Below are 18,845 nucleotides of genomic sequence, written 5' to 3'. Positions count from 1 at the left end.
CTAAAATTATGGAGTATATCTGGAATAGTCTGACCTAAATGTTCTTATAATATCCATCGAATGCGTATGCTACTAAGCTACGGTGAATTCAAATCAGGTAGGAAGCCTAAGCAAAAGATACAAAGTAGGGAACAAATTTGATACTTGATATGGAGACAATATAGCTGCATTCCTTCAGGTTCTCAAAAACTAGATCCAACAATAAGTGGATGCTCACAAGCCATGAAGAGCACGACTTGTCGTTTCCCTAATGCTGAATGGATGCTCAGGAACGCCAACATCAAAAATTAGAAAAAATCAAATAACAATATGAACCAAGGACTCAAGTTCCAGTGGAATATCCTACGGGGTATCAAGATGGAGTACCATCCGAGTGTCGAAACAGGACCATCTCGTCACTATCTCAGCATCTTTATCGGTATGTCTTAGGACATCCTCTATCCTAAATGTTGGGACAAGGCGGAACAATGGTACATCCCATTTTATGAAAAAATGGGGACAATTCTGTTCTACGAGATGCGAAATCTTGATGAGAACCACAAGCATTAGTATGCAAAGATGAGTCTACAACTGAATCAAGGATGAAAACTTTACGGAAGCATAGCATCTGGCACGTGGCAAAAGGAGCAGTTGCTTGCCGGTAAAGTCTCCTAGTGGTTATAGTAACTTGGAAGCAAAGTGGTTCCACCAATTATCTGGATCAAAAGTCCAACCTTTATTTTGGAGGAGGATGGGGAAGGCTATCCCTAGTTATGCGACCCTTTAAGACTAACAGCAAAAACCGGCACCACTACAAAACAAACTGGGGAGAATGTTTTTTTTTTTTTTTTCCAATGTTCTCAAGCATACAGCAAAGGCCATGATGGAGGCGATAAGAACATCCAATAAATTTAGGTTGAAAGAATAGCACTTCAGTAAGTGAAATATGATTTAGAGAAGTCTTCATTGGGAGGATGTCCATCGGATATGTTGAACCATCAACCTTGCATGAATTGCACAAGGCTTGCAGTTGGCGTGAAATAACGCATCAGCATAACATAAGACCACGTCATTTGAAGCAGGTAAATGGCAACAGCCTGACCATGGAGGTGCCAGTCCTGTTTATAGTTTTATGATCATAAGGTTGGTCGAGCATATCTTTGTTCTGTAAGGACAAAGATAGGAAATCATCTTTCTTGTGTCTCCATATGTGGGTTTGAAAACATAATGGCCTTTGAGAACCTTTTGTTTTTTGTTTTTTCTTTTTTTTTTTGTAGGAGGTGGCACAATAGCCATTATAGAGATCCATGACCAATCCTAGCCCTTGAATGAAAGCAACCACAATGGTTTCGCACTTATAAACAGGTAGGAAACTACACATTCAGGTCAGTATAAAAGTCACTAATAGGATGCAATAGCTTCAGATTTGGGTGATTTAAATCATCACACAGCTAAGAACATAACAAAAAAATAAATGAAAGTTGCAATATATATCTGGAAAATTTACTTGTTTTTTCTTCTACTTGTGAGCATCTCAAGCGGTCCATAGTCATCTGTTACAGAAATTTCTCTGTGATCGCTGCAAATGCTCCTTCATCAGCAAATCGATGCGTTTAAATGACTTGAATATGAGGGTTTCAAGATCCACAACAAAGCCACCGTTCTTGGTGCAGCATAGAGAAACGAACAAAAATAATTGTTGACTCAATCCCATAAATAGTCTGCGTGTACTCAAAAGACGATTTGATTGTGGATCTTAAGAGAACCATCTGCAGCAATCCTCCCTGAGTGAGGCTGCTCTTGGCGGGCAAGCACATGAGGTTACATGAAAGTCCAACAATCAAATGAATTTTCCGAGTTCCATCTTTTTCTTGATTGCCTTTTGACCATGATATATAAATGAATCTAATATTCCAGAAACAGTAAATATACCTGGACACCGGTGATATCAAAACATTAGCTTAGGTCATTGAAATAAACTGAGATTAGATCTCTGACCTACTAACTGGAAATTTCAGAACTTGGAATACACCCTCCAACAGCAGAATACTATGAAACCATCTTCTATTGCAAAAATAAATAGTAAGCTTGTCTTTCAAAACTGAAAGGAGAAAACAGACATCATTGAAATTTGAAAAATGAATGTTTCATACACGAACTCATTCTATTGTTGGATGGCTTTGGATTTCAGAAATATCCAAACGATTTCAGCTACAGCCTACGTATTATACGAGGTGCATGACACAGTTTCAGTGAGGCATACGAAAGAATCATCTGTATGCCATGTGGCCTAGAATAGTTCTGCATTTGACTGTTAGCATGGTTATTTTGCATACTTCCAGGGAGAAATGCTATTAAATGCCTTCCATAAATTTTCCACCTGAATTTTCAGCATACTATCTCAGAAATTTTGTCAAGCAACTCATTTTGGCAAAATTTTTAATTAAGGATGAATAAGCTGGCTATCCCACCAAAATGTAAAGAGATGGTTTATGGTGACAAGCAACCATGAGCAAAAAGAAAATGAGAAAACGGAGAATGTTGAGGTAAAGTTGGCATATTTAAGGACAGAATTTGAAACCAAGTTCTTGAAAGAGCCTTAGGAGTTGTATCACTTGAGCTATATAATCAATCAGGCAAGTGCTGAAGAAGGAACTAGGGAAAGAGAAACTGGCATTGCAAACAAAGCCTCTGGAAAGAGGAGATTGCGATTCAATGAAGTATGAGGGAGAAGGTTAGGAAGATACTCAAAATGAAAGCACTTGTGAATGGTTGAACCTTGACATAAAAGAATTATGAGAAAGAACTTATGATAATAGCACCTTAAAGATGGTATGAACCTCGTAGCTTTGGTGAGAATATGCTAAAGATGATGATAATGTCCAAACATCATCTTATATCCTACTTTTAATTGTTAATCTTTATGAAATAATGCATCACAGTAAGCTCTGTGTAAGCCAGTAGGATTAAAAATAAAAGGTGGTGGGAGAGGGGGTTGGTTTGGAGGGCTCAACTAAGCCCACACAATCAGATCAGATATCAAGGGTCCGTTTTGAAGGTAATCTAGCATAAGAAAACAAATCCTATGTTAGGATCTATGCTTGCAAGAAAAGTGGATGAGAGAGATGGTAAAATAAATAGTGGCTCCTATGCTTATTTTCCTGAGAGAGAAGGTACCATAGGGTAATATTTATTTTCCCACGTTGGATTACATAGTGGAGGTAATCTGAAATTATTATTTTTTGACAAAAATACCCACTTATATTATATTAATAATATCATATAATTAATGCTTATTATATCAATATATATATATTATATTAATATTTACAAATATATTTATATATTGATTAATAATATATTTAATATATTAATATATTTATTAATAAATATTAATTATTAACAAATATTTATTAGTTATCGATAAATTTAACATAAAATTTATTAATAATTAACATATTTATTTATATAACAAACTATATTACAATTTATTTACAATAAAAATATATTTTATAATATATTATTATTAATTTAAAAATATTCATTAATTCATGTAAATATATTTCAATATTCGAAATTGACAGCATTTATGTAAGTGGGCCATAAATGGCCAATAAATAGGCTGAAAAAATGTTATTACTTAAATTATTTATTCAAGGGCATTGTTGAAAATTTGACAATATTTCTATTATAAGACTACCTCCAACCAAACACAATAATCTTTTTCCAAGGCCATTTTCCGGAGTAATTTTTCCACCAACCAAATATGGTAAAATTTATTTTCCCCATAATCATTTTTTCAGCTAAATGATTTTCAGGAATCATTAAATTACCCCGTAATTTGGCATACCCCAACCAAACGAACCCTAAGGTTATATAGAACCTCTTGAGTAAAATGTTTGTTAGAATAATGTGAATGAGAAATCATAATACCTCCAACTATTGCACAAACATTGGTCAAGAAGTGTAAGAACGATACGTGTCCCTCTGTGAAGGTCACCTGCAAATTACATTCATATAAGATGTCAATTATAGTGCAGAACACGTTCAACAGTGTCATGATAATTGAAAATTTGGAATCAAGTATACTTTCCATATATTGGACTCAATGCAATTAAACAGAATAAATTTCATAACAAATAAGGAACAGCACATCTATCTTTAAATAGGTAAACTGTGAAATGATGACATAATAATGGAACACAAACTACTAACTGATAATAGATCCCAAGATATTATAAGAACAAAATGTTTCAACAGATAAAATTTGCTCAGTCATCATATATGGTAAATAGAACAGTCATAAGAAATGCATTCAGCTCATTTAATATCTCAAAGATAACCAAAAAAACATATATAAGAAAAGGAAAAGGTAATCAAACCACCAAATATGTTGAATTAAGTGGATAAAATAATTAATTAAAAAAAAGACCATTATGCAAGCTAGAAAGTCGAATCCAGAACTAAAGCTATACTTGTGAGAGAGTTACCTTAATTGGTGAAAGGTCATAAATGAAAAACACCCCAGGAAGATATTGAATTCGACCAACATCATCACTCTTAAAATGCTCCGTTACAGAAAACTGCGAAATCAAATGCAAATACATCTCAAGAGACTATCACACAAATAATGCAGAAATGACCATTGCAATCAGGGCTTCAGTTCTACCTGATTGGACTGGATAGTACGCCCACTTATGTCAGTGTAGACAGTAGGAACAACCTGAAAAGAATAGTTAACAAGGAATTCCCGTGGGTGAACATTATCATTTCAAACAGTCTCAAGGGGATAACAGGAGATAGCTAGGGTCCTAGGCATATAAGAAGAAAGTAATGAGGTGGCAAATAGGATATATTATTTCATCTTCTACAAGACATAAGGAAGAAGACCAAGAAGACCAACCTTGATAAAATATTGATACATTCCATATGGTGTTCGTTGCACCCATTGCACTCTAAATATTTCAAAAACCAGGCATATTATGACTCAAATAGGGGTTCTATAACAGCATATACAATTTCAATAGTAAATGAAGAAGTTGAGGGTGTGGAAAGTTACCCATCAAGAGGATTTACAGCTCCAGGAAAGTATTCCCCAAAGGCCAATCTATTAATCTTGTGGCTAATCTGGCATCATCAGAGACATATTATATATTGAAACTGATTGACCAAAGATTTTAAAATGAGCAAACATTTTCATGTTTATCCTTATAAACAATTTACAAATTAAGTCTTAAAGTTTTCCTGATAAGGTTTGCTTACATTAAAACTATCCTTTTGGAATGGCAGCAAGTCATGCACATGCATATTTGACTGTTGGAAGCTTTTTCCTGGGGCAAAATGAAAATTTCCAGCCACCTTATTGACTTCCAAGAAACCGTAGATGTTGCATCCTTCACCTTCTTCATCTTTAATCCTCTGAAGAAAACCCTCCCTTTTGCACTATAATATTGCATCAAAAGTCAAGATCGCCACTAGTGAAAGTTAAAATATTTTCTTTGGTTTAAAATATCATATATTATTTCTTATCAGGTGGTCACAACCAGGGGAATAAGGTTGATCGTTGTATCACCTACCTTTAATTAGCCAATGTAAGCTGTCAACATCCTGGATGATTGGAATCACCAAATTAAGAATGTTCCACGTATTCGATTATTTACACCAACAGGATAATTCACTGAATGGCAAAAATTGGTGATGGCTAGCAGCAGATAACAGTATTGTTACATAGATTGCAAACAGAATGGGAGGAACAAGGTACATGCCATATGACAATGAGGCTTTGCACAACATAGATAGCAGTAGCTATTGGGGTTCATCTATAGCTAATGCTGGCAATATTGCCAAAGAAAATGCAAAAGCATATAGGGAAAAGTGCAAGCACAAGTGGCTAATGTATAGCAATAAAGTAGACAGGTTCAGAAAGTGAACCTACAAAGTGCAGTAAAAATTAAACATCATCATATGTATTGTAGGCTTGTGGCAATGTGATTGCACTTGGCTGATGTATGTATTTTTTTTCCTCTTCAAGAACATTCGGAACTTGCAATGGAATAGCTGTAACTTTCCTAATGTCATAGTAGACCACATGCATTGTTCAACAACCTAGGACCTCATCCAAAATGGCTAACCGAAATGTATTTTTTAAGTTTCTTAGTTCTGTATAAGTACCCAAGATCTTTCTAGCAAAAAACTGATGTGGGACTAAACACACGCCCACATGGGTCCTCACATACTCTCCCTGTTTAAGCCTTGACGTCCTCATTAGGCTAAGAGTCTAAATTCATTCAAATCTAATCACAAATACTACGATCGACTCACGGTCAGCCTCAATGAGCCCATGCTGCAGTGTCCCCTAGTACACATGGGTCATGGGCCAGGACCGCTCTGATATGATTTGTAACAACCCAATCCTCTCTGATACCATCTGTAATAACCCAGGACCTCACCCAAAAAGGCTAGCTAGAAGGTGTTATTTGAGTTCCTTGGTCCTGTACAAGTACCCAAGATCTATCCAATGCATAGCCGATGTGGGACTAAACATATGACTGCACGGATCCTCACGCATTGCCCTCTTCAAAAACATGCCTAATACTATGCCCTTGAAGCAAATTGGGTATCTATAATCTTACAGTGGAAATCTAAGGGCGAGTTAATTCTCCAAACAATGGCTATAATCAAAGTCTGTGAAACCATTCCAAACCGCCCGGTTCGGGGCATCTCAGGCCGTATCGGCGGCGAATTGGGATGGTTCCACCATTGATATCAAGGCGACTCGCCGAAGCGGAAGAAAGAGAAGAGGAAAAGAGAGGGGGAGGGAGAGGAAGCAAGAGAGACCGGTCGGGGCTGGCCGGTGAAAGCCGGAGAGTGCGAACGAGGCGGAGGCCGGGGAGACGCCGAGTCTCCCCACCCTCCGCGCAGAGGCCCCCCGGCTTCCGCCGGCCGGCCCCGGCCGCCCTCTCTCTTCCCTCCTCTCCCTCTCCCTCCCTCCCCCGCTCTCTTTTTCTCTCTCGTTCTCCCTCTCCCCCGCCGTAGAAGATGTGTCGGTATGGGTCCGGCACAGCACAACGCGGCCCGTACCGGCTGGCCCCATCGGACATACCAGTTGCCCGGTACCGATTCCGCCGTCCTTGGCTATAATACTAATAAAATAATAAGTTTAACAAGCAAATAGATCAAATGGATTGGAATGTGAATCTTTGATTCCTACTACCTCCGAGCAAGGTAATCAGTCTATACCATTACATTCACCCTTACATTATTATGGCCCTTAATATAATTTGGATAGCAACATTATGCTAATGTCATCTAGATAACAACTTTCAGGACCATATGGGATGCTGCTGGCCTTTAAATTGGCATGCCAATTATTGTCACAACATCTCAAGTGAATAAAGTAGTCAAGTAAAATTGAAAAATCACTATGCAATGAGCAAATTGAAAAGGTCTAAGCTTATGCAAGCAATCAGGATAACTTCAGACAAAACATCACAACCAATGATCAGAATATCAGATACAATGACATAATGAATGTCAAGATAAAAATAATGATGATCCAAGTCATATGTGAAAGTATACATATAACTTTGCTCATGACCATGGAAAACGATGAACTAGGTTAACTTTAAGAAGCAAGAATTTTGTCAGCATAATAATGCGAAAACTTAAAAAATGAAGCATGAAGCAATAAGGTCTCATATTGAGATACCTGATCAATCAAATCGGGGTTTGACAAACCCCAACCCTTTTTTCTATATGCTTCACGAACTTCTTCACAAGAGTTGCAACAATCTTCATCCGACTACAAGAACACCCAAACCCAGATGATTAGTCAGATACTATTGCATATGAATCGTTTATAACTGATCCCATGATAAGCTAGGACACAGTAGTGTAATTAGAAAATCACAACACAGAAGAGATGCTGACTGCACAATTTAGTGATTAAGTAGCTACAATAATATATTTGGATAAAAGAAATCAGTGAGTGAAGCAACACAAAAACTCCTCATGATTATTTGATTTTAATGACAAGAAAAATACATCCTATATGTAGAAACATTTGTTTAAAGGACATCATGCTATCATAATTTTACTCACAGATAGAGAAAGAAAATTAATTTCATAATTTGGTTTTATGGTCAATAAACAAACAGCACATTTGGTATGAACTCATATTTGTTGAAAATCATAGGTGCTTTTCAAGCTATAAATAATCAAGATTTTCATGAGGGTGGAAATGTGACGCATGTCAAGATCACCTGACACTGTCTGATACCTTATCATACTAGTCTACCACTTTCTCATTTCTAAGTTCCCATAATTCATAAATAATTAGGGCATGCTTCTCTTTCTGAGGCAAACCATTGCGCCTGTGATCCTCAAGTTAGGAGAGGGAGTCCATAGCTTTGTCACTATATCATGCATGTAGAATACATTATTTAATCAGGTATTGAGTACACAACATTAGCTATCAAGGATTAAAATGAGAGTCTGCACAGGCCACTGAGGCAAGCATTCCAGCCATTGCCTTACCACCAGCACGCAGCACTGTTGCATGCCAGAGCATGCGTGCCAGTGTGTGCTTTATGTGCCAATGCATAACAATGATTTACCCCGCAGCATGACAAGTATCTTGCCAGTGCCAGTCCAACATAGCAGCATGAGGCGTACCCATACAATTGGCTGCTTGACTTAAATCTATGCTCCAAATTATTTCATTGTGTCAAACCATGCTCTCTTCCTTTTTTCACCGGACCCTCTAAATCATGAACCTTAGAGGGTTTCTGTAATCTTCATGAGCCATATACATGAAGCTTTTAAGATTAGTCTTTCTACAATTCAGTTGGCCCTCTAGCTTCTCTGCACAAGGTTCCCTAAAACCAAATGATCGAGGGTTGATGTCATTATGAAAGCCAATAGTTCATTGTTCTCAAACTTTCTTGGTTTACACACTTAAGTATAGTCCACCTTGCATATTAGGCTTGCTTATCAAGGATGACATTAGGTACTTCAATTTTACATGAGAGAACCAGAACTTTTGTACATTTATATATTGGCTATTATCCTAATTGTACACTTGTTTGTCAAGTTTCAGCCTCCATATCATTGATGAGCCTCCATGATTTTCCAACAAAGATAGCCTTTTAGTCTAATATACTCTAGGACAGCATTTGGTTCAAAATAGAGGCATAATGTCCAAAAAGCTTTTAAAAAGAAGCATAAGAAAGAGATAGCTGTTACAATCAAACCTGGCTTATCTCAAGTGTAGCTATTCCAAGGCTGTCATAAGCTATTCTTGGCATAAAGCCCTTATTTTGTGGGTGCCTCCATTTTTATAATGGACAAAAACACCCTCAGCTGAGAGTTATTCCAGAAATTGTAGCCAAATACAAAACAGAAATAACTTGTCAAACTATACCAAAAGTAAAAAAGAATTTCTGTTTCACTTTTTGTTAATCTTGAACTAAATAGGATAACACCAGAAAATCATGGACAACAGAAGAACGTTTTCTACTTGGCATCACAAGAGTTCACAATGTGGCTAATAATAGCTGCAAGGAATGCAGTGTCAAAATAACACTTTACTATTGCTGTGAACTGAATATACCGATTCTGCACCATAGCAAGATCCGCAATAAGTCTCATTGTGTTCAAGCCTCCCACCATGTCTTTGTAAAGGGTTCTCAATCTGTTAAGAACAACTAATGCCAATTCATATATTGCAACAAGAAAGATAAGAGACAGACAATAAAAATATGATATAGTTTATTGTTCAGCAAAAGAAAACCAAATATGTTAAAAAATAAATTAAAAGCACATAATTAGAGGAAACGTAAAAATTCAATACATTTGTTCCAATGATATACAGCAAGAGAATTCTAAACAAATTCAAATGTTCAATTATTAAACAGAGCAAAAGCTACTAAAATGGACTTACTCAACTATCATTGGGTGGTTTTATGGATTTAAAAGTAGGTTTTTATACTCCCCCAAATATCAACTTCATATGGAATTTTGTTATCACTGATTTCTTACAATTTTGGTATCACTGATACTTTTAGATGTGTTTCATTTAGTTCCCTATTCTTCTGACATTTACAACATACAGCATAGCATAAAATATCTATGTAATGTACTTCTTGGCCAACATCCTGGTATTGGGTTTACTTGTATAATATGTTCGCACAAACGAACTATAGATACCTGCAAAACTTTCTATCATATTTCTAATTCATCATATGGATTTTTTTTACAACCCCTTATCTTCTGAGGTCTTACCGAGAACCCTTTCAACTGTTCCCCCCTCCAAATCAGCCCGTGGATAGGCTAGGTTTTTTCATTGCTCCTTCACAAATCTTCTCCATCAATGCCATTGACTGCACCAATCTAATCCAATGTATTTTATCAGCATTCTCAACTTTGCCATGATTGTGCACAGTTTAAATTAAGCTCCCATTAATAATCAACAGTCTCATGAGAAGGTTCATGAGAGCATTGCGAACTAACAAGCTATAGTGGCAGAGTCTCCCTGGGTTTCCTGTCACCGAAAGCAATATTGAAGAAGAAAGAGGGCATGGTAGATGAGAGCATCCATGTCAAAATGGGAGACAGCTTTAAGTACCAGGTCTTGAGCAATGCACCCATGGCAGGCGATTAGTTAAGGGAGTATAAGTTAATTGCTGGTGGCTGGGTCATAATTGAAAAGGTTCATGTGAATGTGGATTTTAGAGCTTCTAGGCTTCATTATCTATGGTGCATATCATCTCCTTAGAGTCAATGAAAGTACTCATTACATGTGTCTTGCAAATATTGCCACAAAGGCCAAAAAAATATTGCAACTCGCATTATCGTGCAAGTTGGGCTACGAAGCCAAAATAGTTGCAACCACTAGAGATGGCTCATCATCATGATGAACATATGTAAATAATTGAAATGCAAACCATTCTGACCCAACAAGAACAATACCTACCTCTAAATTATTGTAGGAGATAATCAATCTAATCCATTATTACATATGGACTCATACTACCTTTAATTTGCTAAGATTATTGAGAACTAACTACTTCTAATAAACAGCTCATGGTTATATACACATACTGTAGGATTTCCACTTTAGTCATGCATTCATTGTGAGTTTAAGAAAGGATATTTTAGTGGAAGGTGCATGGGCATATATTTGAATAATGCAAGAATATTTAACATTAAGACTCTTTAAAAAGTTCATACCATGCCATGTTTACTAAATAAATGATATCTTAGATAAAGTAAATGATAGTATGCCTTTGACTATGATAACCATTTGCAAATCTCGCTTAGTCTTGGTTTTAAACAATCATATCAAAATCACGTCTGTTTCATACTTGAGTAATTGAAAACACACAAATATGTATGCACAGTTATACAAAGGCATTGGGATCGTAATGGACAGTTGCTAGTAACATAGATTGAAAAGACAGCTTTAGACAGATTAAAAATAAAAATTGCTAACCTTCGCTGCACCAATCCCATCTTGTCTAACTTCAATAACATTGCCGTGGGAATCTATCCGTGTCTTAATAATATCATGCCTCTACACAAAAGGGGTCCACAAAAGACAAATCTATTAAAAGATCAACCATGAAGAGACCCAAAGAATATAGCTTATCGCCAGACTCAATGTGCATAGTTTGACAAACAACTCCAACAAAGAGAGTGAGTCTAACAGCAATACATACTACATCAAGGTGCTCTTCTCCACTGATATCCATGGCATCAAGACTGAGCATAGAACACGAAAGGGCAGGAAAGGTGACATCAAACTGCACTTTCAGCAATGAAACATGCACAAGAATCAATAAATAATCCAACAAACACCAACAATTGTTAAATATTAAATATGAGAGAAGTCTCCAAAATTCATAGGGAGTGCCAGATGTAACGATTTATGGGGACTTCAAAAGAAATAGAAGCTACATCTATGCCCTGTTTTTTCTAACAAATGAATAATTAATAGTCAACTTTCTCATGGCATGCTCTATACTTCCAGAATTGTAAATCAGTGATGGACCCTGTGATGAATTTAATACAAAGCCAAGGAATGAAAATAGCAGAGAAAAGAGAATGACAATAAGGTTTTGTTTTCAATATTGAATTAAACTCGTAAGAAGAGGCAAGCTTTGTATATGAAGCTCCAAGAAACAAGCATTCCATGATACAAAGTGGTATTACATTGATGCGAAGTGTTTCTCCTCTTGAAGTATCCACTACAAGCTTTGATTCTGTAACAGCATGAAGATACAATCCTGCAACCAGCAGTAAAATAAATATATATAAATACAACTTAAAGTAGGAAATAACATATGCTCCTGTGTATAAGAAACATTGGTACGAAATAAGGGGAAAAGGAACATGGCTGAAAGATCTATAAAAGGACAGGAATAAAATCCAGAACCACTCAAGTGAACTTGCAATTTTTTTAGTGAGTACCGGATAGGTTCAGATTAAAAGAATACAGTTAAGTACATAATACATCATGTGGAAATTTCTAATTCAGTGGGGGAAAACAGAGAGACTGCTCAGTTCAGGTCAACTGAATTAACAATAAGATAAACTAATAGTGTAGCATCAATGCCTTAATTAGCATTGTTGTAGCATGCCACCTAGAATGGTGTAAAATACATGCTGTTGACGGAGGGCCTAATAAAGATATATACTGAAAATCATGTCAAGCATTAGAGATGAACTTAATCTTTGTAAGATGAGCACTTTTTCTAAGAATAAACATATAATAAAAATGTTGATATCTCTATGTTTCTCTTCTTTGCACTTCTCAATAATTGGTAATCTGTTTTAAAGAAATAAAACAATTATAGAGAAACAAATTAATTAATTAACATAAACCATTGGTTTACTAAGTTTAAAATATTTCACTGAAAAATGCTTTAAAAAATTTCAAAAATCATTTTGACACCCACTCCTATTGATCTCATCATTAATACACCATCAATCACACAATGCCTCAAAACTATTCACATTTGGCAGGGCCTTGATTTAGAAAATTCACAAGAAAATCCCCATGAGCCTTCCAGAAGTAGTTCACACAATTGTTATGGCTCCCTAGTTAGTAGCTATATACAAGCAAAACATTTTCCCCCTTCGAATTCATCATACTAATGTTATGATTCTAATTGAGACCAAAGCCTTTCACACCTTTAACGCAATGGTGTATTTAAGGTGTATCATATAGAGGATTAACATTTGGTATCAGAGACAAACCCACATCAGAGAATAAGTGGCAAATAGAATGTGCTATGGGATAAGTGATCTAGAAACCACAAAAAAGGGCTAAACTAAAAGCCGTATATGGAAAAGGCTACCTAATGACTAGAGTGCAGCCATCATGGGAAGGCTACTTGGTTAGGCTAGACTTGGGTTGATAACAGGCCAAAGCTGGCTCAAAGCCCATCGAGCAGTGCTATGTTCATTTAAGGCATAGGTTAAGGGAAAAGGGCCTAGAACACAAGTCAAGCCTCAAATTGAATTGAATGTAGTCCAAGCCAAGGCAAGCTGGATGAGCAGTGCCAGGCTTGAAGCTCGAATACCCACACACACATATAATATACAATATTTCTGTACTTCCACAATATTGTAAATAGTTATTCCTCCTCCCCACCAGCTACCTCCAAACCCAACCTCAACCACACTGGTCACCTCCATCTAACTTTTCTCCAACCCTACCCTTACCCTTCATTCTCTATCTTCTTTATTCCCAGCACCACTCGTGCATTCCAACCCAAACATCCATCTCCATTTCCATCCCCAAATCCAACCATTTAGTCCAACTCAATCCATCCTTACCCATCCTTATCTGCCTCCATTCACCTTTTCCTTCACCCAACCCCTCTAACCACCAACATCATCAGCCTTCCATCATGCGTTCCTGCAAGCCATCTCCTCTCCTGCACTCCACCACTAGCCTCCCAGCTTCATCTCTTACTAAAGCTAAGGCCGAGATCAGGCCTCATTGTCTTAGGCTTGGGACTAACCTCAGCCTCTGAGTTCAAGCCTAAACTAGGCCCGGGTTGCCTTCAAGTTCCCAACTATTTCAAGCCAGGTCTAAGATTGAGATGACCCATTGTAAGACCAGCCAATCATCAACCATAAGATAGAGAAGTTATCACATGGAAAAGATACACAACAAAGTAGCCACAATTTGGGCCCATGAGGAAGTCAACTAAGAGCATTTTAGTATGTTAGAGTCTTAGTTAAAAAACTAAGCATCCATCTCTATTACCTAGGAATTAAGTTATATCAATCATGATCTCAACAATTTTTCCTAAAAACCAAACATCTACTTTCCATGACTATCAAAATCCAAAGATGATTAGAGCTATAATATCAAAGAAAAAACCAATTATAGCTAGATAAAAAGAGTGAGACCATTTCTTCTTTAATAAGGAACTTCTAATGCTTATACAATCCATTAATCAATCAGAAACCAAATACCAATTATTATGTTATATGTAGAAAGGCTTAAAGAAATCCAAAAGACTCTACATGTTATAAACTATTCATTTATTAATTGAATTATATTCAATGACTACATAATACTATAAACCTTTTTCTTATAAAAAAGAAAAAAGCTCCAAATGACCATCATTTCCTACTTTCATGTTTTGAAGTTTTGAATAAACTACATCAGAGACTAAAATGTTTTGGATTCAAAAGTAACCAATTTAAATAAGTAGTCAACTTTGGTATTTTGCCCAAATGTACCAATAGAAACCAAGGTTCGCCGTACTGATACCGGATCCTGTACCAGTGTCATACTAGCATAGTATTGGTACGGTACGGTACGGAGTTTTTTTGGGCATATCGAGGGTCGATACACCATCTGTACCGGTACTGAACCGGTACATTATAATAGGTCCGGTACCGTCCGGTTCGGTACGGTACGACATACCATAATAAGAATGAATGATGGTACATATAGACAAAACATGCTGCTCTTTCATCCCTTCATCGACTTATGAGCAGCATCTTCTCAAGTTTAACCATAATTTACAAACTCTAAGAAGATTCAATTGCATTGTAAATTGGGTTAAAAAGATCTTTGAAATAAAAGGCATAGGCTTGACTAATCTAAAGCTTACATTTATAAGACAACTTAAACTGTCATTAAACAATAAATGATGTTAAACTTTAACATGACATAATATATGAATTTTTTAAACTTTTTACTAATAAGCATATATTTATGATTACTTAAACGTGACACTATTGGAAGAATCCACTCAAAGGTCCCAAATGATGGATTATAGCATTTATCATTTTAATTTTCTATATTTCTATACATACTAATTCTTTTTATATTTTCCTTTTTTGTCGATGAAACTAAAAGGCCGGAGAACCAAAACTCATTTGGCTGGCCAAAACCAATACAGAGTTTTAAAACTAAGTAATTATCTTTTATGACCAAGTTATGAATCAAGTACAAAAGAAAAAGGAATTTTGAACATAATCATATTCTGAGGTATTAAGATACTCCAGGAAGTATATTTTATAATATTAAACAACAATTGTAGCCTTGAGAATTAGCTGATTAATTCCAGATAATCACAATCCACTAGCCTGACTTCGCTGATCAATTAACTGAAGCAAAACTCAATTTTTTTTTTCATCAATTCGTAAAGGCCTTAGTTTCCAATTTAAATGTACTGAATTATAACCTCAACCGTAAACATATCATACTTCAATTGACTGTTGTTCACCTTGTTTGACTAAATTGTCGTGTATATCATCCCATGCTTAAGGCAATCTTCACTTGAAACATCTAGATTATATATGAATTTGACAGCATGAGGCATTGAAAACAAAGTGTTCCCTCTAAGTTTTTCCCTTTTCCGCTTGTATTGTTTCTTTCAACAATCTACATATGAGAATACCTTTTATGGTTGACAATTCTGACACAAAAGTGGATTACTAAAACAAGTTCTTGCTTCATCTTTCTTATCCCATCCTCTTGGCCCTCTGTTGTAGGTCCATAAAAAGCTCATATTTGCAATGAAAATGAAAACGAAGACATGCGTATTCCAATTTTAATGAGTTTCTAGTTGTTCTAAAACCAGTGAGCAGCCTCACAGCAGCCAGAGAGATCTGGCCTCATGCACATACAGATGGAAACAACTAGACGCTATGAGGTTGATAAAATGACACACAATAAGATCAAAGGCGACACCAAGAAGTTATTGTCAAGCACCTGCAAAACAATTTACTGTCAAGCACGTATAGGAAGACACGATTTTTATTAATGAATTAACTTTCCACAACAAAAAACCAAAACCCTCATGCTGAAAATTGGGGCGAAACCAAGCAGATACTCATGAATGCGAAACCCCAAACACGCCTTATCTAATGAATCCATCATATCAAGCGGATAACGCATAGAATAAAAAAAAAGGAAGGAAAGATCGAGTCTTTCCACTTACTGAGCTCGGAGATGAAGAGGAGGAACATGATGATGGAGGAGACGACAGTGATGACGCCCCCGGAGAGCGTCCGGCTGTAGAAATCCTCGTTGATCTTGGGGTAGGCATCCAGGTTCCGCAGCTTCCCGAGGAGGCCCTCCATTGGATGAAGCCCCGAGATGAGAAGAGAGGGAAGAATCCAAGATAGAGATGGATCCAAAGAGAGAGGGCGAAAAATCGTGGAGGAGAGGAGGCCCCTTCACGGGGTTTTATTTCATTGAATTGAAGAAGAGAGAGGGCCAGCCGAAACTTTTTAGGACTCGTTTCGTTCGCAGGCAAAAAGTGCGGTAAACAGAAAAACAAGGGAAAGCCTTTTATTAGAATTTTGAAATAAAAAATAATATTTTTTATTACAATAAAATTTGTATATCTTGTGAAAAATTATTTTTTTATTGGTTGGAAATTAAAATATTTTTTAAAAACTATTTTAAGACCTCAAAATTAATGAACAATATTTTTTTATTAAGATTATAATAGATATTTTACAAAAAAATTTCAGAAAAATAGTTGTTTGACCTATGGATTAATCATTTTTCTATGGTCAGCCAAATATGCTAAAATTATTTTCTCAAGGCATGAGATATCATATTCTCATAAATCAGATTTTTTTAAAAAAATATTTCAATGAGAAAATTATTTTTTCCATGTATCAAATAAGTTTTTAATAGTTTTTTGGTCCTTCATTTATTTTTTTCTTGGGCTTGACTTCTATAAGATGTCACCATGGTAAATGGATTTAGATTCACAACTCTCTACTTATTGCTTATGAGAATGGAATGGGTTTGATAGATTGTGGAGCAATCTAAATTAAAGTTGACTCTGTTTTAAAATCTAGAAGGATAAATGGGTATAGCACATTAAAATCTAGAAGGATAAATTAAAATCTACTCTGGACTTGACCAACAACAAATTTAATACTCAAGGGTCAACACCAAAGGAATAGGTCCAAAGCCAAGAGTCAAAACTATAAGTTAAATATAATTTTTGCAGCATAGATCTGAACCAATTAGACTAGTAAGGCAAGAAGGAAAAAAAAAAAAAAAAAAAAAAGGGGATTAGCCTTGATTCTAGAATTAATTTTTTTTAATGTATATTTTTATAAAAAATATAAAATGGTACGAATACCCTCCCCCCCAGACAAAAACACACACACACATATCTTTATAAAATATTTTTTTGTATGTACTTTTTTTTTGCAAATGTACCATACCATCTAATTCATTAAAAAAATTGAGTGATTTAAAATTGAGATAACTAAAATTCTTTGTAAAGAGATTCATTTAATTTAATATATTTAGGAGGGTATATGTTAAAAAAATCTATCTAAAAAAATCAAAACTTGACCTAGAGATTTACCAAATCTTTCGTGACCCAATTGAATTGACTAGTCAAAAAAATGCCTGTTAATATTGTTATTATTTTTATTCAAGATTTTAACTCGATCAAGTTGAAATATTGGATGATCATTTTAGTAATACAATTCTTCGATTTGATTTTGATATAATTATCATTATTGAGTCTATGAAATCTATATACTCTTTATTATTTTTTAAAGATTAAAGCATATTGAATTTATATTAATTATAGATGTTTAAATCAGTAAATTATTTTTTAGTAATTTATATATGGTTAGTTGTTGTTCGTTTGTTGAGGCAAGAATTTTACAAAGATATCATGATTTATTCTATAAGAATTAATGTCAACATGGGATCATATGACATGATAATATTGGTCTTTTTTTGGTTGGCTTCCTTAATTAAGAGTGAGAATTATCTTCAACGGAATTAACTTCTACTGTTCGAGCATGTGCTCCAAAGCCTATTAGATTAATCCTATGGCTTGTTTAATTTAGAAGTGGAGGCAGATTTGGTCCATGTATTCAAATTTTAAATTAAATTAAATAGTTCTTTTGTAATATTTTAGTTTGTGAGTTTGGGATTAAAAGTGTCTAATCAATCAGTTTGATGTATTTTAGGAATATAAAGTTAAAATTACAAAAGTTTTCACTTGGTTATCAATGCATCCAAATGGTAGTAAGTATAGTGTCACATTTTGAATTTACTTTTGTAACTCTATACTCTTAAAACATGGAGACATTCATCTTAGATGATATAGCTGCGGATATACTGAGTTGTTCATTGATTACTCAGTTCAACTTGACAGTAAACTTGTTCCAACTTGATTATTTAATAGGGTCTTTTGCATACATCTTCTCCTAAATATTAAAATTTACATAAATACCCTTCTAAATTTATATTTACATATATGCCCTCCTAAAATATTTATTTTATAAATATAACCTTCTTTTTCTCTTTTCTTTTGCATATGTAATGTACTCATGCCATCTAACACTATTAA

The 18,845-nt window shown here is 35.3% G+C and overlaps 1 protein-coding gene across 1 annotated transcript; it reads right to left on the bottom strand.

The window, feature by feature from the left end:
* Positions 1-1,450: 1,450 nt before the first annotated feature.
* LOC103707893 (uncharacterized) lies at positions 1,451-16,776 on the bottom strand. Its single transcript, XM_008792594.4, has 13 exons — positions 16,449-16,776; positions 12,190-12,263; positions 11,697-11,780; positions 11,471-11,551; positions 9,590-9,670; positions 7,688-7,780; positions 5,242-5,421; positions 5,039-5,106; positions 4,883-4,934; positions 4,649-4,702; positions 4,470-4,562; positions 3,913-3,979; positions 1,451-1,911 (listed from the first exon to the last, which is right to left on the bottom strand). Exons 1-13 carry the CDS (start codon positions 16,588-16,590, stop codon positions 1,820-1,822), a joined length of 1,161 nt encoding a protein of 386 aa, XP_008790816.3. The 5' UTR covers positions 16,591-16,776; the 3' UTR covers positions 1,451-1,819.
* Positions 16,777-18,845: the final 2,069 nt, after the last annotated feature.

Source organism: Phoenix dactylifera, chromosome 15 (genome assembly GCF_051530095.1).
Source record: "Phoenix dactylifera cultivar Ajwa chromosome 15, Ajwa_hap1_PhDact_Kaust_v1.1, whole genome shotgun sequence".
NCBI lineage: Eukaryota > Viridiplantae > Streptophyta > Magnoliopsida > Arecales > Arecaceae > Phoenix > Phoenix dactylifera.
Note: the sequence above shows the minus strand (reverse complement) of the source record. Positions and strands in the feature narration are given on the sequence as shown.